The 25,391-nt window shown below is 43.1% G+C and overlaps 1 protein-coding gene across 1 annotated transcript; it reads left to right on the top strand.

The window, feature by feature from the left end:
* Positions 1-1,189: 1,189 nt before the first annotated feature.
* LOC124260009 lies at positions 1,190-20,413 on the top strand. The gene is made up of 7 exons (XM_046694238.1): positions 1,190-1,383; positions 12,603-12,767; positions 15,267-15,411; positions 15,712-15,824; positions 16,045-16,218; positions 17,218-17,326; positions 18,426-20,413. Exons 3-7 carry the CDS (start codon positions 15,348-15,350, stop codon positions 19,502-19,504), a joined length of 1,539 nt encoding a protein of 512 aa, XP_046550194.1. The 5' UTR covers positions 1,190-1,383; positions 12,603-12,767; positions 15,267-15,347; the 3' UTR covers positions 19,505-20,413.
* The last annotated feature ends 4,978 nt before the right edge of the window (positions 20,414-25,391 follow it).

A 25,391-nucleotide genomic window follows, 5' to 3' on the forward strand; every position in this document is an offset into this window, starting at 1 on the left:
TTTAACAATTGCCCGGACCCCTCCCCCCAGATCCTCGGCCGAAAGACAACGGCCTCGAGCGTGGATCAGTAAAAAGACCATTGTGTCTTATTTGACATAAACGGATTATGATATCATTGATTTGCGTTAGTCTTGTTATAACCTGTATTCACTTCAGGATTTTAGGTTTCTAAGTGCTGCTGATCACTGGATTGTCAAGTTCTGATTCGATTATTCACAGACCACACAAAAACTCGACTATTACCGAGTGCGGCGTTAAACAACATACAAACAAATACTTTCTGAAGACGGTAAAAAATGATGGTGTCTATTTGGCATAAAGGGATTATGATATCATACATTTATCTGTAAGAACGTTACACGCCTACACAGGTGACTCAGTAAATACACTTCAAAATGTAATGTGTGGGATAGGTGTAAACCGGTGTAGTGTTACATTTGTACACCCTTGTGATTTGATCCGTTGCAATGTTTTTCAGCTATACTAATGAAAATGTTTTTCCTTTATTTCAGTCAGTGGTATGCCAAAACATTTATAAGCAAGTCTCACTTTTTAAGATATTAATTTACCAAATAAAATCATTGTAATTGTGGTATATGTGAACTTAGAAAATACTATTTCATATGAAAAGGATTAACAATACAATTCAGGGAGATATATACTACCCATCAAAAGTTTAGACTCACTAGTATAAATATGTAGCCACTTACTTCGGTCAACTGTTCTAAACTAGATTTTGCAAATACTCAAATAGTACTGTTTAAAGGTACTGTTTACACATGAACTGATGTATTGTTAAACAAATTCGTAACGATGATAAGATTATTGTCATGAGTTAAATAAATGATGAAACTAAGTCAATTATGACAATTGGCGAATTCTTAACAAAACTTTACACCAAAACGCAGCTGTTCACATGCACAATATTTGCACATGCTTTTAGGCAATTTGATGCATGATTCTCGTACAATTCAGCTGCATAAGATTTGCAGTTGGTTCCTCCAAATTAGTGGAGAAATTCATCTTCGATGTAACCAAATATGTATACATAACAACCAGTGAGTGTTATAAGTGAGTCTAAACTTTTGATGGGTAGTGTAGAAGTAAGAAAGCTGTGATGAGACCAAGAAAGGTCGTATTCAAATGTATGTTATTTCACAGGTGTCAAATTTACCTTTACACCGGCTATGCTGACGGGACAGGTAGGAATGTTATTCCGCCAGATGACCTAATTATAGCAGACCGTGGAGAGACAACAAATATGGCGGCTATTTCCTTACCTGGTGGCTGAGTGGGATACTAAAGGATACCTACATCTGAATTTCATATTTCCATCGTCATATACACCTATTTGTGCCTTTGAACTTCGACGACAACAACAGGTGAGTTTCTAATAGCGTTTCACCGAGGGTCACCAACATGGCCGACAATGACAGTGTACATGTCGGTTGCAACACGAGCTATTTTGGTGCGTGTATTTTAAGAAAGGATAAGCCGTTGGTTCAAACAGTTATTGAAAGGTTTATTTTAGATGTTTCAGGAAATTTATAACATCCTTTGATTTTCCTTTCTATGCGTGTCATGTCTGTTGAAAGCCATGTTTTGAAAGGCGGGATTCAAATATTTATCGTCCTGAGAGCTTGCATTCCTGTGTTGTGGTTGTGATAGGACTGTGTGGACGATCTTCGACAAGGCCACAGTTCAGTTAAAGAAGAAATTAAACACACAACCGCTCTCACAAACACAAGAACAAATTTCCTGAAAAATATTTTTTTGGCACCCGAATTGAAAACCTTATCAATGTCATACTTATGTCATTCCTGCAAGTGGATGTTTTGGTCATATACTGACATATATTCAGAATAACGTTACTTAGTACAAACGGTTGCATTTTTTCGCAAATTCATTCGATATGTTTGGAGTATTCCTTACCGACATAACACAAAATAATACAATTCGATTCCCCACATTGGTACAATGTGTGAAGCCCATTTCTGGTGTCCCCCGCCGTGATATTGCTGGAATATTGCTAAAAGCGGCGTAAAACTATACTCACTCACTCACAAAATAACACAAGACAATGTATATGCTTAGGTTGTGTCATACCGAAACGTTGGTATTAGTAGACACAATGAACAAGACACAACCAAGATGTTTTCTTTAAATACGACAGTTAAAAATAATAACATATATTTTTATCAATATATGTGGTCTGAAGTCTTACTACCACAAATTTTGTGTTTCTTCAAATATATGATATGCACCATAAACTGTAAATATTTGTCAGTTCAATTCATGTTTGATTAATGGTTCTAAATATGCATTTATGCAAATAGGTAATTACATAAATACGGATCCCCTTTGTATACCAGTATTGTTTAGCGAAATGAGAGGCCTGGGGAGTCAGGGGTATACTATGTTTTGTTTTTACTGCACCGCTCTTAAACATTAAACATTTCCCAGAGACCTATTTTCCCGGAAGTCACATCTCTAACATCTAAACTAACACTTATTCTCTGAATATATATAATTTTGTTAGAAACAGACAATTTCTTTTAAATTGAAAATGAGCCCCGGTGAGAAAGGAGATTCGGAACCTGAAGAGATCTAGACTTGTTTTATTTAGGGTTTTAGCATTGCAGTAAAGGATGGACGTAAGGAAAATATAGACTTGCACAAGTCACTCAGCTAATAACTAATACTTTTAAATGATAATTTCTAACAAAAATAGACTGGGGTTCCCTTATCTAGACTTGCCTCTTTAAAGGATAGAATTACTATACATGCATGGGCTTAGCACTTCAGTACAGCCTTGGAGCAAGGCTACTCAACACACAACACTGTTGGAGAGGACCCCTTATCTAGACTTGCCTCTTAAAGGATAGAATTACTATACATCCAAGGGCTTAGCATTCAGTACAGCCTTAGAGCAAGGCTAGGGAAAATAGTGCAGTTCAGGGACCGTGAGACAGACTCCTCGAAAACCTAGCACATTCCCCTGGGATCAATGTCACGCTACAGTCACACAGTTCAACGAGCCATACATTCAGCTGTCACGCTCCATTTCACCTCCGCTATGTCAGTTTTATGATGCACGTGACAGCAATCTTAACTGACATGAAACGGGAATACATTTCTGGAAGACAAGGCTGGAATCAATCATATCAAGTCAACCGGTGACGATCAAGGTTAGAATTGGTCTTCAGTAACCCATGCTTGTCGTAAGAGGTGACTAACGGGATCGGCTGTTCAGGCTCGCTGTCTTGGTTGACACATGTCATCCTATCCCAGTTGTTCAGGTCGATGTTCATGCTGATCATTGGATTATCTGGTCAAGACTCGACTATTTACAGACCGCCGCCATATAGTTTTAGTAAAACTTCACCCACCAAAACTTCACCCACTCTCATCTCATCTCATCTCATTCAATCATAACATGTCTTTGGTGGCTATTAAGAAGTTGCAAGAACGTGTAATACGACGCATTTTGAACTTTATATGTTTTAACGTCGACATTTTCGGGCTAATTCTTGCCTTTCATTAGATGGAGGGACGGTGGGGTAGCCCAGTGGTTAAAGCATTCGCGAGCTCCTCTTTAATCGCCAGGGGGGCGGTGGGGTAGCCTAGTGGTTAAAGCGTTCGCTCGTCATGCGATTTCATGGGTGCAATATGTGAAGCCCATCTCTGGTGTCCCCGCCATGATATTGCTGGAATATTCTAAAAGCGGCGTTAATGTACACGCCAGGACTAAGTGCATAGAATGCTTGTACATATGAAACAGTTGTGTGCAAAGAAGGACAATGACTGATTTAATACCAGTGCCGCCGATAACGGGTTTCGGGACGGTAGAATATACCACCAAAGGTTTAAGTCAGAAAATTGTGCTTATAATGCAACGGATATGAAAAGAGTATGTTTGTATGATATAAGAAACTCGAAGCTTTGTTTCAATATGTGATTGCTTTGCAAAAGGGTAGACCAACGCTTCGTCTCTGAAATTATTAAATTTGATGGGTCGTCTCAAAAGCAAATCCAGAACGGGTGTTGCAGACGGTGGTTGGGGTCGGGCTTGTGGGGTAGAGATATAAGCTGAGATAGATAATCCTTTAGGGGAAGCAAACGGCATGTCATTACAATTTACAAATAATATCCAGTCCTGTCGGTGGTCATGCCACCTATATATTTTGAGACATTTAATACGATGGCTGAATTAAGGTTTCCATGGGTATCATACCATTTTACGTATCTCAACATAAACTTTAGGATAAATAAATGAGACATAGTCAACACACATGAAAAAGCATAAAATATCTTTGAGATGACCCCTTGTGCTTGTAGGCAGTACGTGAATTTCATGCCAGGTGAGTCGACGGTCCGTCGTCATACCTGGCTGAGCGACCTAATTGCCATCTATAGTCCGATCTATTGTTTTGGGCAAACATGCTTTTCTGGAAATACTATTACGCATCCCACTCAATGCCCAGTTAGGCCGATGTGGGTTATTTCGATATATGCTATTCGTAAATTTGTCAATTTTAGGGATACAAAGTAACAGCCTAAAACATTTTTTTTCTATTTCCGACAGTACTTTAGGTTCCATGCAGGTAGCAAAAGCACTGTAAGTCCCCATGGTCACTAGTATGGTGATCAGCCTTCAGTTGTTGGCGACCTATAGCTCATTTTTATAGTGTATTGTCTTCATAAATGAAATAATTGTACATGTACATGCTAGTTTTAGACACCATCTCCATCCATTTTACAGTCCTTCGATGACTAATTTTTTAGCAACTGATATTTATTGTTTAAGTAGAACATTTCTCGTCACTATATGGCTGAAATATTGCCGAGGTGACGGTAAATTTTAACTCAATCACCCATATGAAGACTGTCATATTAATTCTACGTTGAGAAAAGATTTTGCTGTGTGAATACTCGATTCGGCAAACTCGTACCACTCATAAAATAATTGAATAATAATCCAGAATTGAAAACATAATTTCTGAATGGGCCGCTAATATTGAGTCCGGGGGATGGAGTCATGGGCCCTCATTTTCCCACACCAAGAATGAACTCGAGGTATACATTTGATCATACAATTGTGTGATAATGTCATTATTCAAAATAGAGGATATTACTGTCACAGGTCAACCTAAAGGTCACACACACACACCTGGGTCGGAAGGGGATAAAAGGAGGGTGGGGCTTAAGGGTTCAAAACTCAACATTGATTAGGTGACACAAAGGTCACACGCTTGTGTGATTACGTCATAAAACAAAATGGCGGAAAAGAAAAATATTCAACCCATGTCAATGCCCGACGATGCTCAGTAAGTGAAAACCCATTGCTTCGGATGTAAAAATAGTTCATTTATCCCTTGTTCCCGCCCGGGGGACCAGAATGTAATCGCCTTACCTTTGTGACGTAACACACTGATGTAGACATAATTATCACAAGCCAAGTCTGACCTCGGGTCACCACACGTGTCTTTGACCGAGGTCAGGGGGCGTCTCAAAGGAAGACTCGAATAAATGACATGAAAGAAGTTAAGGCGATTGATAAATCTAATCGATCAATAGGCGTTATAAGCTGGTGTAATTTTATACCGGTCTTTATCTCCTTACAAACTGTCATATTGTCGGGTCACATGATTTCAAGTTACCAGCAAAATGCTTCAGGGGTCGTTGTCTGGACGGGTACTACAGATGTGTACTCCGGGTACGTTACTGTATATAGAAATGTTCCCTAGCCAAAATCAGAATACAGAAACGTACCCAAGGACGAGTCCATTCTGCAGAATAGACAGAAACCCATGTGCTTGACATAAAAGGCGACTATCTTGGACTAACGGAGGTGGTCCATTCTGCATCGGTTCCCAATTGCGCAGATCGATGCTCATGCTGTTGATCACTGGGTTGTCTGGTCCAGACTCGATTATTTACAGACCGCCGCCATATAGCTGGAATATTGCTGAGTGCGGCGTAAAACTAAACTCTTAGTGCTGTTGTACGAAACAACCATAGCGCCAAGACTACCGTAAGTCTATGTTAAGGTATTCGGTTCCCAATTGCGCAGATCGATGCTCATGCTGTTGATCACCGGATTATCTGGTCCATACTCGATTATTTACAGACCGCTGCCATATAGCTGCTGAGTGCGGCGTAAACTAAACTCACTCATTCACTCACTATGTTAAGGTATGGGAGTTACGGTCACCTTAGTGCTAAGATCGCTCTGTACAACGGCACCCAGAACTGTCACACTGCTGTATGAGATGCCTTTGATTGTGTTATAAGAAACGAGCATACACAGTACCGAATATTCGTGATGCCCCATGCCACTCGCAGTCAGTTGAACGGGAACAACGAGAGTCTGTTTGATTTCATTTGAGACGGATGAATTGCTCACTAACACACGATTTAATAAAACAAAACCAGATTTTGCACAGTCACATTAAATCAACAGACCAACTCCGATGATTTGTCTCATAGTTTAGGAAACCCGAATAAAAAAGTTACAAACGATAATTATTTTGTTGTCACTTTTCGCTATTTTTGACGAGGGGGCACCACCTGCTGGTAGAACAGCCAGGTGTGCGACTTGCACGTCTGAAATTGAAATTTCACTGCACACGCTTGTTGATTACCTGGCTGTTCTACCAGCAAGTGGTGCCCCCTTGTAAAAATAGCAAAAAAAGTGACAACAAAATAATTAAAAAAATTCCGGTGTCTCACATGGAATCAAACGGACAATACAGTTTTTTCGGTCTTAGGATAATGGATACTGACTTGTCCGTTGAGAGTAACCCTTTGGTTAGGGTACATTTCTGTATACAGCAACGTACCGGGATACATATCTGTAGCAGAGATGCCAACCCTTACGCTTTAGGCGTAATTATTACGATTTTGACCATTAAATTACGCCATTACACTAAATCTGCGAAAATTACGCTTTTCTACTCGTTTTACGAAAATCAATAATTGGATAAATTTTGACAGGGAAGTGTTTCGTAACGCACAGGTGCAGGGGTGATGAAATGGCCTTACACCGATAGGAATCGCTTACTCTTAGCATCGCACTCATTCCAATTAACTTGCAAGGAATTAAAGTATTTTGAGTCACATGACCAACAATTTTCGATGTATGGAGCTTCATTGTGATTGGTCACATGTGTTTCTGCCTAGAATCTTCCTTTCGTGAAACCGTGTACCATGTAGAAGCGATCGGCAGACACGTATCACACTTTTTAGGTCCAAATTACACTTTTTGACCTCAAGTATTACACTTAGGCCCAAAATAGGGTTGGCATCTCTGCTGTAGTACCCGTGCTGACAACGACTCTTTCAGCCAAAATAATCCCTACCCTCTGAAATACAGTAATCATGGAGGTCAATACAACGGGCAGTGAAAGGATACAGGTATAAAGACCGTAAACACGGACGTCCATACAACTGACAGTGAAAGGATACAAGGTTCAAGACCGTAAACACGGACGTCCATACAACTGACAGTGAAAGGATACAAGGTTCAAGACCGTAAACACGGGCGTCCATACAACTGACAGTGAAAGGATACAGGTATAAAGACCGTAAACACGGGCGTCCATACAAATGACTGACTGACTTAGTTTGGTTTTACGCCGCTTTTAGCAATATTCCAGCAACATCACGGCGGGGGACATCAGAAATGGGCTTCACACGTTGTGCCCATGTGGGGATTCGAACCCGGGTCTTCGGCGTGACAAGCCAACGGACAGTGAAAGGAACAAGGTTAGACCGTAAACACGGCCCCGTCCATACAACTGACAGTGAAAGGATACAGGTATAAAGACCGTAAACACGGCCTCCATACAACTGTTCAAGACCGTAAACACGGACGTCAATACAACTGACAGTGAAAGGATACAAGGTTCAAGACCGTAAACACGGACGTCCATACAACTGACAGTGAAAGGATACAGGTATAAAGAAAGGTAAACACGGGCGTCCAAGACCGTAAACACGGACGTCCATACAACTGACAGTGAAAGGATACAAGGTTCAAGACCGTAAACACGGGCGTCCATACAACTGTTCAAGACCGTAAACACGGACGTCCATACAACTGACAGTGAAAGGATACAAGGTTCAAGACCGTAAACACGGACGTCCATACAACTGACAGTGAAAGGATACAAGGTTCAAGACCGTAAACACGGGCGTCCATACAACTGACAGTGAAAGGATACTATTCTGTGTTAACTAGTATTTATATTGATTAAACTGGAGCGTTTAATGTACATGATGGTAAACAAACTGTGTCTTTGTGAGATAGACCGTGCGTGATACTATTAATTAATTATTTAAAAATCTTTTATGATTTACGACAATAAACCGACAACTCTAACATATTGACTGTAACGTTACCATGGTTACTGGGGTATCTTTTCCCAGAAAGACCAATGGTTTAATCGACGCGCCACATGTTAGTGAATATATATTCAAATGGTAATGTATGCATATTATATATGTACTCGTGCATGGAATCACTTAAATTACTATGCGCCATCAACCTTGATATATTGTGCTCTTAAACGTTTTGTCCTAAAAACCCTCGTTAAGATGAAGAAATACGTATTATTTGTTTGTTTGTTTATGTTTGTTTATTGTTCAACACCGCACTCAGCAATATCCCAGCTTGGGGTGGGGGGGGGGGTCTGTAAATAATCGAGTCAGGGTCAGACAATCCAGCGATCAATAGCATGAGCATCAATTTACACAATTGGGATACGATGACATGTGTCAACCAAGTCAGCGGGCCTGACCACCCGATCCCGTTAGTCGCCTTTTACGCGAGCATGGGTTACTGAAGATCAATTTTAACCCGGATCTTCACGAGTCAGATGTGCATATTAAGTTCGATACCGTTTATACTCGAAAATATTTTCGTTTTACACAACTTAAATGTAGACTTTGAGTTTTCAGTCTTTGCTGCCCCACAGTCGAATTTCACACGTATTTTAGCACGCACGTTCGGCACAGAACATATAAGATACGCTGTATAAAGGAATACTTTTGTCTGATGAATAAGGGAGGAGAAATTTATAGATCTTTATCTTTATAAGGAACACGGCGTATAAATGAGTATACTTATGTTCCTTACAATTAAGGGACGGTGGGGTAGCCTAGTGGTTAAAGCGTTCGCTCGTCACGCCGAAGACCCGGGTTCGATTCCCCACATGGGTACAATGTGTTAAGCCCCTTCCTGGTGTCCCCCGCCGTGATATTGCTAAAGGCGGCATAAAACCATACTCACTCACTCATTATAAATAAGTGGCCTCCATACATTTACCCCCTTACGTGTCATTTCTAAATGGCATTAAAAGACTAGATAAAGTATACTCTTTGTAATCAAATTACGATATTTCATTGGAAAGAAACCTTAAGTTTTGAACTTAACATTTAAATGATGGAGGTGTTTTGCAAGTTTAAATTTGCTACCTTGCGTAATATTACACTCCACATGGGTACAATGTATGAAGCCCATTTCTGGTGTCCCCCCCACCCTTGATATTGCTGGAATATTGCTAAAAGCGGCGTAAAACCATACTCACTCACCCACTTAATGTCACACAATTGTTATGTCAGTTGAACTTTGGAATTGAGTAAGTGCCCCTGTAGTCACTATGCTGCGCAAATGTCAGTTTAACATCTGAAGTAACTTTAACTAATTGTAGCTTGTTAATATTACACAAATGATATGACATTTAAACATTTGAATTACCACTAGGGTTTCACTGAAGTGTGTAGTATATATAGCAGTACTTCAAAATGTGTTCGTATATATTCGAAATATTCAGTCATGACGACATGTTGGTTTTAGCTGGGGTGTAGTCACGCTGTCAGAAATAAACATGATAACCTTTCCACGAACCGACAATGCTCCTGATAACGCTGAGTCAACAAGGAGTCCGGCATTACATGACGTGATGTGTACAACTCAGGAGGGGTCGTCTCAAAACTCGCTACATTTTATTAGTTCAGTTGTGAAATAATGTGTATTACTCAACCGTTGAAGATATCACTGTTTTATAAATCTACAGGGTTATTACGCATTGTTTAATAGTATCGCGTGCTGTCGGAACTATTTGCACTTGGTCACATGAGCAAACCAACGTGATAAAAAAAATGTCTGCTTATTAGGAAAGATGTTTCAACTGTTCTTTGCTCGGTTGCGTGTAATAGCATTTATATAAAAAAGATAATATGTTGGTTGAAGTATTTGGTCCCTTTTTCATACCCCATTGTTAATTTTTCATACGCGTGTAATACCATATTTATATGATGTAGTTGGGTTTTTTGCAAGTGACCCTAAATTCACTAGCTTGCTTTATATTACACAAACGTTATATCAGTTGAACTTTTGAATTGAGTTAGTGCCCTTGAAGAGAGTTGGATACCAAACCATTCACGAGTTTCATAAATGTGGTATTACACGGGACATCGTATTCTCTCATTCGTCACCACTCGCCCCTTTCCGTAACCTCCAAGAAGACGCTATTCGGCTTGTCCCGGAATAACACGAGTTGGTCACGAATGGAATGCTACAAGAAGGCTTGCCGGAATGACACGAGGAGTTACGAATGACACGATAAATGTGTAGATATCGGAGGAAACCAATTTGTTGGAAAACAATACTGTTTGTCGGTAATTTGTTCCCATGCTGAGTATGGTTTTACGCCGCATTTTGCAGTATACCAACAATATCAAGTCAGGACACACAGGAATGGGCTTCAAACAATCGTCACTATATATGTTATTCAAAAGTCATCAGCAGGGAATTGTTTTGTTTAAAAGTGCGTAAGAGGGATTATTGTCATCCTGCCAATATCGTCATCGCTGAATTTAGATGTCAGAAATTACTCGCATGCTGGAGGCCCTTTTGACACCTTTATCCTACGAGCTAAGCTAGGGACGTTGATCATCTGACAGCGAGGGTTCTATGGAGCTTGACTATTGATAGCACAAAATCAAATTACTCGTTTAAACCTATCTGATTTGTTTTGTTTGGAGATTTTTTTGCACACAGTTTTATTGTTTTTACTCATAAAAAAGGTACCAATTTTGGCTGAGATCGTCTTAATAGGTTATGATTTAACCTATGTTTACATCTTCATGGTAACACTGGGTACAATGTGTGGAGCCCATTTCTGGTGTCCCCCGCCGTGATGTTGCTGGAATATTGCTAAAAGCGGCGTAAAACCAAACTCAGTCAGTCAGTCATGGCAACACGATTATCCTGAAAGACCGATCTTTTACCAATTCTGTATATGCATTCTGACATTGGTTTAGACCAGTAGGTACCATCCCGATCGTGTTATAATGCTGGAATGTGTATTTATCCATGTGTTTCTATACTGTGGAGGGCGATGGGGTAGCCAAGTGGTTAAAGCGTTCGCTCATCACACCGAAGAACCAGGTTTGATTCCCCACATTGGCACAATGTGTGAAGCCTATTTCTGGTGTCCCCCGCCGTGATATTACTGGAATATTGCTAAAAGCGGCGTAAAACCATACTCACTCACTCGTTTTTGGATACGGTCTGCAACTATTTTTGGATGTGAGGCGGGTTCGACCGTTGGGCAAACATTGGCGTGATTTGTTAGACGATGTTATCCAGACACGATTATTTACAGACCTCCGCCATAGATGGAATATTGCTCAGTGCGGCGTTGAACAACAAGCACAACAAACAAACGAATCTGTCTTTTGTCATGACAGGACGATCTGTGGTTTAGCGTCTTTTCTTGCTTGGTTTTTGGTCTTTCAGTAAATTACGATTCTTTTCGAAAAACGTTTACTATTACTCTGTACTATAAGATACTGACATTATCATAAGTATCTTTTATGGGTCAGATTACTCGACAGCGGGGAAAAAAACATGAAGATCCGGGTCAGAATTGGTCTTTAGTAACTCATGGTTGTCGTAAGAGACCACTTTCGGGATCGCTTGGTCAGGTTTGCCGAATTGGTTGACTCGTGTCATCGTATCCCAAGATTTTGGGCTATCTCATTGTAAGAGGCGACTAACGGGATCGGGTGGTCAGTTTCGCTGACTTGGTTGACAAATGTCATCGGTTCCCAATTGCGCAGATCGATGCTCATGCTATTGATCACTGGATTGTCTGGTCCAGACTCGATTATTTACAGACCGCCGCCATATAGCTGGAATATTGCTGAGTGCGGCGTAAAACTAAACTCACTCACTCACTCACTCAAGATTTTGGGATAGACTCACTGTTTATAGATAGCTGGGTGCGTAAACTACAAACAATCAAAACGGAAGCGGAAAGAAAATAAATCATTAATGTAAAATGTTACGATGGTCATCACCAAGGATTTTCCAACCCATGCTTGACGTATAAGGGCAACTAACGGGATTGGGTGGTAGGGCTGGTTGACTTGGTTGACACATGTCATCGTATCCCGATTGTGTAGATCGATGCTCATGATGTTGATCACTGGATTGTCTGGTCCAGACTCGATTATTTACAGACTGACTGTTGCGTTAAACAACAATCAATCAAAAATTTAAAAAATAAGTTTGTCACTCTCACTTTTTCAGTATGGACGAGTTTCCCACGGCGTTCTTCCTGGCGCCCCTGGAGGACGTCATCAACAACCCGTATGTGCTGTTCCGGCTGGTGACCCCCACGCCCCCCAACAGCTTGCAGAAACGTGGAGGGGTGGAGTCAGCAGCGGGGCTTGTCAACGTCATCCCTCAGAGACGGTACGTCATTAAGTTGCCATGATAACATTAATTGTTGGGAAATAAGGAAAGAAGAGATATTTCATCGTAATTGTCCTATTTGGTTTCAAAATATATATTTCTGTACGTGTCATTCGTCGAAGGCGCCGCAATTAGCTGAGAAGACCTGCGTCACGATGTCATATAACTGATTTATGGGAGGCAGCCTCAAACCAATCACACTCACCGAGTTTTGGGGGTTTTTTGGGTTTTTTTTTTATTTTTTGTTGGGGTGTGTGTGTGTGTGTCCGTGCGTGCGTGCGGGTTTGGGGTTAGTGGTGTGTGTGTGGGGGGGGTGGGTCATGTCACAACAGTTGCCTGAAGAGGGTCGGATATTCCAGCTCTATGCATGGCTGGTTTTGAGTACCCAGTTAACGCAGGTAATTGCAGAGCCTTACGATCAACGGCTTCTTTCCCCGAGACTTGGCTATTTATAGGCTGATGTCATACAGCTGGAATGTTGTTAGTGCAGACATTGAACAAATGCCTCACATAGAGCGTGACTTTCTGCCTGGACGAGTGAGTATGGTTTTATGCCGTTGTTAGCAATACTGCAGCATTTTGACGGCGGGGGACACCAGAAATGGGCTTCACGCATTGCACCCATGTGGGGAATCGAACCCGTTTCTACAGACCGACGAGCGAACGCTTTAACCACTAGGCTACCCCACAGCCACTCAGCCTGAACGAGGCAACAGGGATTGAGACTGGATGGATCGTGGGTATTTATGAAATCAGGTGAAACAAATACTCAAATAAAATACAAGATTACCCTCGGATCAAACCCGTGAAGATCATGGTTAGAGTAGGCCCCGGACATCTAAAGATCAGCGTTAGAATAGGCCCGGACATGTGAAGATCAGGGTTAGAATAGGCCCCGGGCCGTGAAGATCAGGATTTGAATTGATCTTCATTAACCCATGCTTGCCGTAAGAGGCGACTAACGGGATCTGGTGGTCAGGCTTGCTGAGTTGGTTGACACATGTCATCGTATCCCAATTGCGGCGATCGGTGCTCATGCTGTTGATCGCTGGATTGTTTGCTCCAGACTCGATTATTACAGACCGCCGCCATATAGCTGGAATATTGCTGAGTGCAGCGTGAAACAACAAACCGACCAACCAAATCAGAGCATATAGGTTTTATTCACCGATGTATAAATACTGAACCGGTCGTGCCGGTTGATTACTGTGATTCACAGCCAAGCAGTGTGTATGAATGACGGCCCTGTGTGATCCGAGCATGTATTGGTTGTCTTCAGGAATGTGTTATACATTATCAAGTCATGTAATAACAAGTTGTATAGCTCCACGTTCCAACAATGATTGAAAACATTGTGCACTGTGTTTGGCCCCATAGGTGTACCATATCACCGTTGGTGTACTAACTGACTTCGTCTTTTCACTCCACAGGGTGTACTAACTGACTTCATCTTTTCACTGCACAGGGTGTACTAACTGACTTCGTCTCTTCACTCCACGGGGTGTACTAACTGACTTCGTCTTTTCACTCCACGGGATGTACTGACTTCGTCTTTTCACTCCACGGGGTGTACTGACTGACATCGTCTTTTCACTCCATGGGGTGTACTATCTGATTTCGTCTTTTCACTCGCCGGGAAGTACTAACTGACTTCGTCTTTTCACTCCACGGGGTGTACTATCTGACTTCGTCTTTTCACTCCACGGGGTGTACTAACAGACTTCATCTTTTCACTCCACGGGGTGTATTAACTAACTTCGTCTTTTCACTCCATGGGGTGTACTAACTGGCATCGTCTTTTCACTCCATGGGGTGTACAATCTGACTTCGTCTTTTCACTCCACAGGGTGTATTAACTAACTTGGTCTTTTCACTCCACTGGGTGTATTAACTAACTAAGTCGTTTCACTCCACGGGATGTACTGACTTCGTCTTTTCACTCCACGGGGTGTACTGACTGACATCGTCTTTTCACTCCACGGGGTGTACTATCTGACTTCGTCTTTTCACTCCACGGGGTGTACTAACAGACTTCATCTTTTCACTCCACGGGATGTATTAACTAACTTCGTCTTTTCACTCCATGGGGTGTACTAACTGGCATCGTCTTTTCACTCCATGGGGTGTACAATCTGACTTCGTCTTTTCACTCCACAGGGTGTATTAACTAACTTGGTCTTTTCACTCCACTGGGTGTATTAACTAACTAAGTCTTTTCACTCCACGGGGTGAACTGGCTGACTTCGTCTTTTCACTCCACGGGGTGTGCTGACTGACATCGTCTTTTCACTCCACAGGGTGTACTGACTGGCATCGTCTTTTCACTCCACGGGGTGAACTGACCACGGGGTGTACTAACTGACTTCGTTTTTTAACTCCACGGGGTGAACTGACTTCGTCTTTTCACTCCAAGGGGTGAACTGACACGGGGTGCACTTACTGACCTTGTGTGTTGGCCCCACAGGATGTACTAACTGACATTGTGCTTTCGCTCCACAGAGTCTACCGAATGGAGACGATTGAGGAAATCGAGATCTTCAAACGAGAGAGTTGATAAAGCGCCCCCTGGTGTTGCAGTGCATGTCGCACTCCGGCGTCGGGTGTGGCTCCGTCGGTTTGGGCTGCGGCATCCTCCCCAACGACAGTAAGTAGTAATCTGAGAAAATTCATATGTGTGACCATGGAGGTTGCTGTTGGCAAGGAAAAGTTGCAGAGTAGTTTTCCACTGACCCTGCTTGTTTTATCTCCCCATTAGCATACGAAAAATGAACCACTCTTGAAAATGGAGGCTGCTAAATGCTTGGCGTAAACGCGTAAAAGACAACATTGTCTTCAGTCAAGCATTCAATTCAAATATTTTCTTAAAACATGTCATCGGGTCTCACAAATAGCATGATTTCCGATACATTTTTTCAATTCAGAAAAAATATTATCTTTTCTTCAGAAAACTGGGTGCTGTTGATCAACCAAACCTACCCCAAGATTCTCAGTCGAATACAAATGGGTTGTGATGCCGCAAAGAACGCTATGGACAAAGGTCACCCTTTCGTCCTTCGGGTAAGTAGGAGCGCTTTAACCGGAACATCCGGGTTACAATATGTGTTGAGCGGCCCTTGCCTATCGTAAAAGGCGACTAACGGGATCGGGTGGTCAAGCACGTTGACTTGGTTGACTCACTATTTACAGACCGCCGCCATATAGCTGAAATATTGCTGAGTGCAACCGACCAACCGAGATAATCAATACAATATACTGAATGTCGACGTCTTTGTTCTAGTTCCAGTTCGGGACGTTGCTGCAGCGGCTGCACACGGAGCTGTTTCCCGAGGAGGAGATGCGGTTCCCCATCCTCCAGTACGCAGAGTGGGAGTTCGCAGAGGTCGTCATCAGGTTCCCTGGGAGTCTCCGCTCTGAAGAAGAAGAACCCCCAACAACATTCTTGTCCCCAGTGGTACGTTGGACCCGGCCCGTAAAGATCATGGTTAGAGTAGGCCCCGGACACCTAAAGATCATGGTTAGAGTAGGCCCCGGACACTTGAAGATCAGGGTTAGAGTAGGCCCCGGACACCTAAAGATCATGGTTAGAATAGGCCGGGACACCTAAAGATCATGGTTAGAGTAGGCCCCGGACACTTGAAGAGTAGGCCCCGGACACTTGAAGATCAGGGTTAGAGTAGGCCCCGGACACCTAAAAATCAGGGTTAGAATAGGCCGGGACACGTGAAGATCAGGGTTAGAATAGGCCCGGACACGTGAAGATAAGGGTTAGAATAGGCCCCGGGCCGTGAAGATAAGGATTAGGATTGGCCCAGAAGCATAAACATCCGGATTTGAATTGGTCTTCAGCAACCCATGCTTGTCGTAAGAGGCGACTAACGGGATCGGGTGGTCAGGCTTGCTGACTTGGTTGATACATGTTATCGTATCCCTGTTGGGTAGATCGATGCTCATGCTGGTGATCACTGTATTGTCTAAACAAGACTCGAATATTTACAGACCACCGACATACTGCTGGAATATTGCTGGAGTTAAGCAACAAACAAACAAAAACAAATGAATTTGGCCGATAACCTTGATATTTAGCAGACAAGTACACGAATGGCCGCTTTGATCTTAGGTTTACTCAAGTGGATGCGTCAGCTCCTTACGCTGTTAGAGCGGTTCGGTTGAGACAACTCGTGTTCTTCCAGAACAAGCGATTCTGGGAGGTAGCCGAAAGGGGCTAGCGGTGACGAATGATGAGAACAATGGTATATTGCTGTCCGTGGTTATACTTGAATGTTTCTAAAAGCTGCCTACACCAATACCGCGATATTAACACAAGCAACCACATTCAGAAAAAGAGTCAAATCAAGCAAGTTGGTAGACGTCGCCTGTATGAGATGAAATTTTATCCTGAAAATGTTTACGTTATGTTTTAATTGATGTTTCCATAATATTGTTTCGACAGTGTACTGAGCTGAATTTCAACTTTGCGGACATCAACCAGAACGAAATAAAACGTGTTTCTAATCCGCAAAACAAGGTGCTAAGAGGACAGATCCCAGCAATAACAGAAGGTACGTATTTGTGAGATTGTAATGAGTGACACATGTCTATTTCGTCGCACTGGTATGTGTAGGGTTGCTTACTTAGGTGTTCCTTTGATGGTGGGGTACCCTAGTGGGTAAAGCGTCCGCTGGTCACGCCGAAGACCAGGGTTCGATTCTCCACATGGGTACAAAGTTTGAAGCCCATTTCTGGTGTCCCTCGTAATGATATTCCTGGAATATTGCTAAAAGTGGCTTAAAAGTAAACTCAGTCAATCAGTCCTTATGCGCTCCAGGAACCTACCAAATTGAAGGTTCGAATTCCAGGTCCAGTCCTGGTTCTGGGTTTGTTTCCTACCATTTAAACATGAAACTCCGTAATAAAGCTGGAATTCTGGTCATATATGTTCCCCATGAAGAGCCAGGTTAGAATTGGTCATGAAGAAGCGCCCAGCAGGATCGTGTGGTCGGGCACACTGACTATGTTGATGCATATGATCGTTTATTACCCACATGGTCAACGCATGGGTAGTTACATAGTAATCTTGTACGTCACACGAGTGTCGTATCGCGTTGAACTGTGTCGTAACGACTTGACCTGACATTCTAACGGTCTAACACTCGGTCTCATAACATACGAATTATACGAAACTCGTGACCTTCCTTTGGTTTCTGGCCTCGCTTTCGCTCGGTCTGATACCATAGGAAGGACACTCGTTTCGTATTTAACGAGACCTCGTGTAGTATTCTCTATTTCCCAGTTGCGTAGAACGATGCTCATGCTGTCGTTCACTTGATAATCTGGTGCAGACGTTCGTTTTGCGATTGCCGTTTGTCGCTTAACGCCGCACTTAGCAATATTATAGCTATATGACGGTAGTCTGTAAACAATCTGGTCGGGACCCGACAATCCAGTGATGAGCATCGATCACAACACGAGCATCGATGTACGCAATTGCAATACAATGACAGGTGTCAACGAGCCTGACCACCCGTTAGTCGCCTCTTATGACAAGCATGGGTTGATGAAGACCAATTCCAACCCGGACCTTCACGTGTTTTACGTTACTGCAAACAGCTGACATTGCAATTCTTTATTCCATTCCGTATTCCATTCCGTATATTTCAGAGGAAATACGAGATGTGCTGCACGGATGGACGGTAAACGAGATCTCGCCATTAGACGATATCGGAGAGGAACGACCCGAGACTTACAACTACGCGCAAGCTGGCCGCTTGTACGAGAGCTTCCGGCGGAAGAAACGACGACAACCAAAGGCCAGCGACAGTTCCCAAGGGGCGGGAGAAAAACCCGATGATAAAATACGTATGCAGAGTGCAACAAGTGGTCAAGACGATAGCATAGACATTAGGGAGGTTGAAACATCGTTTGTGGAGGATGACGGTGGATTTAGCCCTGCCAGACGCAATTTGCCCTCAGACACCAGACAGCCTGTCCGACCCCAGAGAAGGGGAGATAATTACCAACCTCGTTTGCAGGAGAAAAGAGAGCAAGGCTATGGCAATGGTCATCTCTATCCAAACATCACCGTGGTGGACAACAGTCGGGGCCGGACATCGTCCAGCGACAGCTACTACAACATTAATTCAGGTCCTGATGTGCCCAAACCGTTTGACCAGATCCCCCACAGGGATAGTGACCGGTCCTCTCACTCAACAGGGGGTGCGGACAGTGGCTACTCGGGAGCTGACGATGATGGTTTCAGTGGTTACTATGGCAACCGGAGGCAAGATGGCCACCGGAAGCCAGCAAATGATTACATGAGGGAAAGACATGGTCACCATAATGATCCAATGGACAAATACGGCAGCACGACAACGCAGAGAGCTCACGAGAATCTCGGATTCCGTCTGGACGATAACGATGATATCATTCGGAAACATAAGGAGTTAGCTTCCAAAATGAAGCCATCCAGAGGATACGACTATGACGAAGGTGGTCAGTCAAGGCATGTGTATGAACGCCCAAATGAACATTACGAGGAACGGCACGCTTATGCTCCTCGTAGCCGACCTCAAAATCTTCATTACAATGACAATGGTGACAACAGACGGGACAATTACGAACCACGTGACCGATCACGTGGTTACAGCAGCGAGCGAAGTTATAACAGCTCGGCGGCACCAGAAGCCGGGTCAAAGTTCAAGCTTCCGGAACAGGAAGCAATGGCTGAGAGCTTCATCTGATTCTGAAGGATTGGAATGAACAGTTATTGAAGGAGATGTTTATTCTCTGAGAAGTATGGTGGATAGCCACGTACACGGTCTGTACATGCATCTGTACGGTGTACAAACTATTTCAGCATGTTAACAGGGAAAACCATGTATTCGTTGGTGTAGAATTATGCAGCTGAACAAATGCACTCCATTATGATAAAGCCACATATGGAATTTGTGATTCGCGTCACCCATCACCCATCCTATTTCTCTTCAAACTGGATCGATGCTCATGCTGTTGATCACTGGATCGTCTGGTCCAGACTCGATTATTTACAGACCGCCACCATATAGCTGGAATATTGCTGAGTGCGGCGTAAAAGCAAACTCACTCACTCACTTTTCAAACTGCATTCTCAATTCGGTTCCCGTCCCTTATTTTTAGAGCTATGTTGCACTTTTTGATGCAACCACAGCAATGCTGTTCGTGATTTGAAATCGGAAAATCCCACATGTTATTATTTTCATTAACTATGATTTTGAAGTTAGGTTTGTGTTTCCTAAAAATACTTACTCTTATTTATTCGTAATGAGAAACTGTCCTGTGTTTTATGTGGCTTTATGTACTAATGTATGTGTTATTTACTTTACAATTCCTCATAATCATAGTGCATGCTTGGAGGCAGGGGTAGTGATTCCTCGTCTCGGTGATTTCTGTGTTTAAGTCCGGGATGAGTAATCATTCGTGACCCACTCGTGTTATTCCGGGACAAGCCGAATAGCTTCTTGGAGGTTACGGAAAGGGGCGAGTGATGACGAATGGATGAGTAATATGTCATCCGTCACCACTCGCCCCTTTCCAGAGCCTCCAAACCCGTGAAGATCTGGGTTAGAATTGGTCTTCAGCAACCTATGCTTGTCGTAAAAGGCGACTAACGGGATCGGATGGTCAGGCTCGCTGAGTTGGGACACATGTCATCGTATCCCAATGGCGTAGATCGATGTCCATGATGTTGATCACTGGTTTGTCTTGTCCGGACTCTATTATTTACAGACAGCCACCATATAGCTGGAATATTGCTGACAACCAACCAACCGTAACCTCCAAGAAGGCCGCTATTTGGCTTGTCCCGGAATAACACGAATGGGTGATAGGTATGGAGCTCACCACGAACGCTGATCGAGAAACTGCTGAAAGTGACGTTAGACGTCTTCAAAGCTGACACATAATCCGTAAATTTGCGTTCCCATTTTAATTACCTGCGCTCGCACTACAAAGTTATCGTAGCAGGCAGATCACAACTGGCACCCTTTAACACTAAACCAGGCTTAGAGCTAAGATCACGTTTGGAACACGGTTGTGTTCCAGGGCCCCGTTTCACAAAGCTGTCGTAGCGCTACGGCTGTCGTAAGTCTATGCTACAGCGTCGGTGGTACGATTCCTACGAGAAACGTTACGAGATCTTAGGCTTACGAGAGCTTTGTGAAACGGGGCCCTGGCCGCTCTCGTTGACTTATCAATCTTCACTTCGTAATTCAAAACGCCAAAAAGGAAATCATGACACCTGGTGTTGGAGGAAAAGGTACGCATGTTTTGCCAAATTCTGAGAACCTGCCTTAAGAAATATAACCTGAAAGATACATGTATACTTCTTGCCGACCGCTTCACAATCGTAACGTAATTTTGTAATATTTACATCACATATGGTGCTTCTCAACCGCGGAACCCAGCGGTTTTAGTGTTTTAGTGAAGCGAGGTGACTCTACTTCCAGTATGTGTCTCTGAGAGGTGTAAATAGTCCTTGTTATAAAGCCCAGGTTTGCCCTAAGGTCTTGCTCGTGTACAACATGCCTGTACGTATATCCATTCCTTCCGATTGTTTCATCAACGTGTCCTGTGTATATATTGCCTTTAATCGATACTCCATTCACAGTGGAGGTTTCCATAATTATGCACATCAGTTAACCAGCCGGGTCGCTGGAGGTAGCCTAGTGGTTAAAACGTTTGCTGAAGACCCGGGTTCGATTCCCCACGTTGATTACACTATGTGGTGGCCCCCGTCGTGATATTGCTAAAAAATGTTGCTAAAAGCGGCGTAAAACTAAACTCACTCGTTCTCATCCAGAATAATAAACAAGGACGTGACAGTTTCACAGTCTGATTATACATGTTATAAACCTATATCACACATATATCATTTGTCTTCCGTATATCAAACCGTCCTCTACCTACATGTGCCGATGTCTTGTTTACTTTTTCAAAATGAAAAATTAACATATCTTCTCCTCCCTTCCCTCTGAAATTCAAATCGCTCTTAATCACCCAATTTCAAACCATTTATACTGGTGTTATTGATTTGGGATAATTTTTAAGGTGACTTTCTTTGAATGATTACCTCTTTTCCGTTATTGTGCTTTGTCCATCTCATACTGTTCCGGGGCGGTGGGGTAGCCTAGTGGTTAAAGCGTTGGCTCGTCTCGCCGAAGACCCGGGTTCGAATCCCCAAATGGGTACAATGAGTGAAGCCCATTTCTGGTGTCCCCCGCCGTGATATTGCTGGAATATTGCTAAAAGCGGCGTAAAACCAAACTCAGTCAGTCAGTCATACTGTTCCTATGCAAATCAGCACTGCCTTTAAGAGTAGTGGAGGGGCGGTGGGGTAACCTAGTGGTTAAGGCGTTCGCTCGTCACGCCGAAGACCCGGGTTCGATTCCCCACATGGGTACAATGTGTGAAGCCCATTTCTGGTGTCCCCCCGCTCACTCACCCCAGGGCAGGAAAGATCATTGCAGACTATATGCGTGTCTATTATGTATTTGACACAAGTTAATTGTCATTAGAAATAGTAAGCATGATGTTGAAATCCTATTATTTTGTTGAAATATGCAAAAAATCAAAACTGTACTTGTGATTTTTGTCTTGAGCGGATGTTAACAACGTCGTTAAAGACCACCCGACTTCTCACATTATTTTATATATTTTTTCTCATAAAGTGACTGATTAGCCATAGTAAAATGAATATAAAAATTGGGTTGTCCTTTTTTGTAGGAGAACTGCGAATGACTACATGTTCTTCTTCATCGCCACTCGCCTCTTTCCGTAAGCAAGAAGAATATTGGTTTTTGCATTCGTCACCACTCGCCTCTTTCCGTAACCTCCAAGAAGATCGCTGTTCGGCTTGCCGGAATGACACGAATAGTTACAAATGGAATGGAATGGAATGGAATACGAACCGAATACCAAATTCCATTCATGACCAACCCCTGTTATTTCGGGACAAGCCGAGTAGCGATCCTCTAGGAGGTTACGGAAAAGGGCAAGTGGTGACGAATGGAACGGAATGCGGCATTCGGCTAGTCACGGAATAGCACGAAATAGTCACGAATTGTGTCATACCATTCGTGACCCACTCGTATTACTCCGGGACAAGCCTTCTTGGAAGTTGCGGAAAGTGGCGATTGGTGACGAATGCTTATCTAACAGGGCATCCTTTACCTCACCTACTTGGATCGACAACATCAACATTCGGCGGGGAAATGTGATAACGAGTGTTGAGGATATCGACCATTGTAATGTTATAGGTATAGGAGCAGTTAAATGTCAGCATTTTCAACATGTGTTCATTTTCAAGCGAATCCTCCACAAAACTGGTGGTCCGCGGAGCCTTTAGAATATCCCTTTAACCACTCTTCTCAGTTTATACCACAGACGATTGACATGCCGTTCGTTTTCGAAATGAAACAGGGTCCCCGTTCAACAAAGCGATCGTAGCGCTAAGATGATCGTAACTCTCACACTTTAACATAGACTTACGACAGTCGTAGCGCTACGATCGCTTTGAGGAACAGGGCCCTGGATTGTAAAATTGTTATTTGGTTTGAACATTTAAATCTCTTGAAACGTCTATTTTGTCAGACCAAAAATATGCAGACCTGTTAATCACAAATTTATCTAATCGACATTAATCTGATTCCTATGAGTCTTACTTCAAGCACCTTGGGTTACAGCGTTCGCTCATCACACCGAAGAACTAGGTTCGATTCCCCACATGGGTACAATGTGTGAAGCCTATTTCTGGTGTCCCCCGCCGTGGTATTGCTGGAATATTGCTCTAAGCGGCGTAAAACTAAACTCACTCCAAGTATCATGCCTCGTGATATTGCTGGAATCTGGTCCGAGGTTTCTAAGCTCTCTTAGAGCTAAGATAGTCGTAAGTTAATGTTAATGTATGGCACTTACGACCATCCTAACACTAGGTCCAGGTCCAGTTTCCTTGATGTCCGTTAGCTCATTTTCCCAAGGGATGAATATCACCTGGGCTGTGTTTCTCAAACAATCTCAGCACCACGAGTATCGTAAGCCTACGATCACGTATGTGAGTTACGATCATCTTACTGCTATGATCACTTCGTAGACTGACGGGGCGGTGGGGTAGCCTAGTGGTTAAAGCGTTGGCTCGTCACGCCGAAGACCCGGGTTCGAATCCCCACACGGGTGCAATGTGAGAAACCTATTTCTGGTGTCCGCCGACATGACATTGCTGGAATATTGCTAAAAGCGGCGTAAAACCACACTGTCAGTCTACGACTGACTGACTGAGTTTGGTTTTACGCCGCTTTTAGCAATATTCCAGCAACATCACTACGGAGGACACCAGAAATGGACCCATGTGTGGAATCGAACCCGGGCCTTCGGCGTGACGAGCAAACGCTTTAACCACTAGGCTACCCCGCCGCCCTCACTTAGAAATAGCCCCCAAGTATATGCGTGCCAATGGCGGCGCTGTTTTGAATATGCATGTAGAGTTATTTGGTAACTATTTATGACCGATTTGTAGCTAGTGATAGAGTAGTTTCTGAATACAAGATGCAATTACAGGGTACAGTTAGAACCATCAGTGTTTATTCACAGCGTACAAAACAATTGTGGGGCGGTGGGGGAGTCTTGATGTTAAAGAGTACAATGTGTCAAGCCCATTTCTGGTGTCCCCCGCCGTGATATTGAAGGAATATTGCTAAAAGCGGCGTAAAACTAAGCTCACTCACCACCCGACGTATCTTGGGCAGTTTGCCGCTGTTCTCAAAGAATCGAAACAAAGACTTTCTTTCATGAAAATGGCACGGATGTGAAATTCTACTAACCTGTTAGTGTGTATAGTCATCGATTGGTCAGTTTATCTTTGAAATGATAAATTATTGCGACTCTTGTACATATTATTCCATGGTCATTACAAATCATATTTTCTACATACAAATTTGTAAATTTAGAAAATAAACTAATATCAAAACAGTGTTTGAGTGTATATTCGACTACGTCAACGACACCTCATAGTTTTGACGTTAGCGATAACAGCAGAGTATGTACCAGAGCTGTGGAGAGAGAAACTGAAAGACAAGTGGGGTTGTCATGCAGCTGTAACCGTGAACAGCTGGGTTAAAACTGCAACCCCTGCTTGTAAGAGGCGACTAACGGGATCGGGTGGTCAGGATCGCTGACTTGGCTGACACATGTCACCGTATCCCAATTGCGTAGATCGATGCTCATGCTGTCAATCACTGGATTGTCTGGTTCAGGTGAGGTGAAATTTGGTTTAACGTCGTGCTTGAGAATATTTCGCTCATATGACGACGTGCATGCGTGTGTATGTGTATGTGCGGCTGCTTGTACTAGCCCAGACTTAAGCTGGTTTTATACATTCGTGTTCAACTCGCTTTATTCCGGGACAAGCCGAATAGCGGTTACGGAAAGAGGCGAGTGGTGACGAATGGGTTTTATAGTGCTAGCCCACTGAGATACCATGCCGCAGTGAAGCATGAATACCCCACTCAGACCCATTATACTGACTCCGAGCCGACCAGTCCTTGTTGTACCCATTAATGCCGAGCGCCAGGCAGGGACCAACAAGTACCATATTTT

Source organism: Haliotis rubra, unplaced genomic scaffold (genome assembly GCF_003918875.1).
Source record: "Haliotis rubra isolate DU_JTF1 unplaced genomic scaffold, ASM391887v1 Scf1186, whole genome shotgun sequence".
Taxonomy (NCBI): Eukaryota; Metazoa; Mollusca; class Gastropoda; order Lepetellida; family Haliotidae; genus Haliotis; species Haliotis rubra.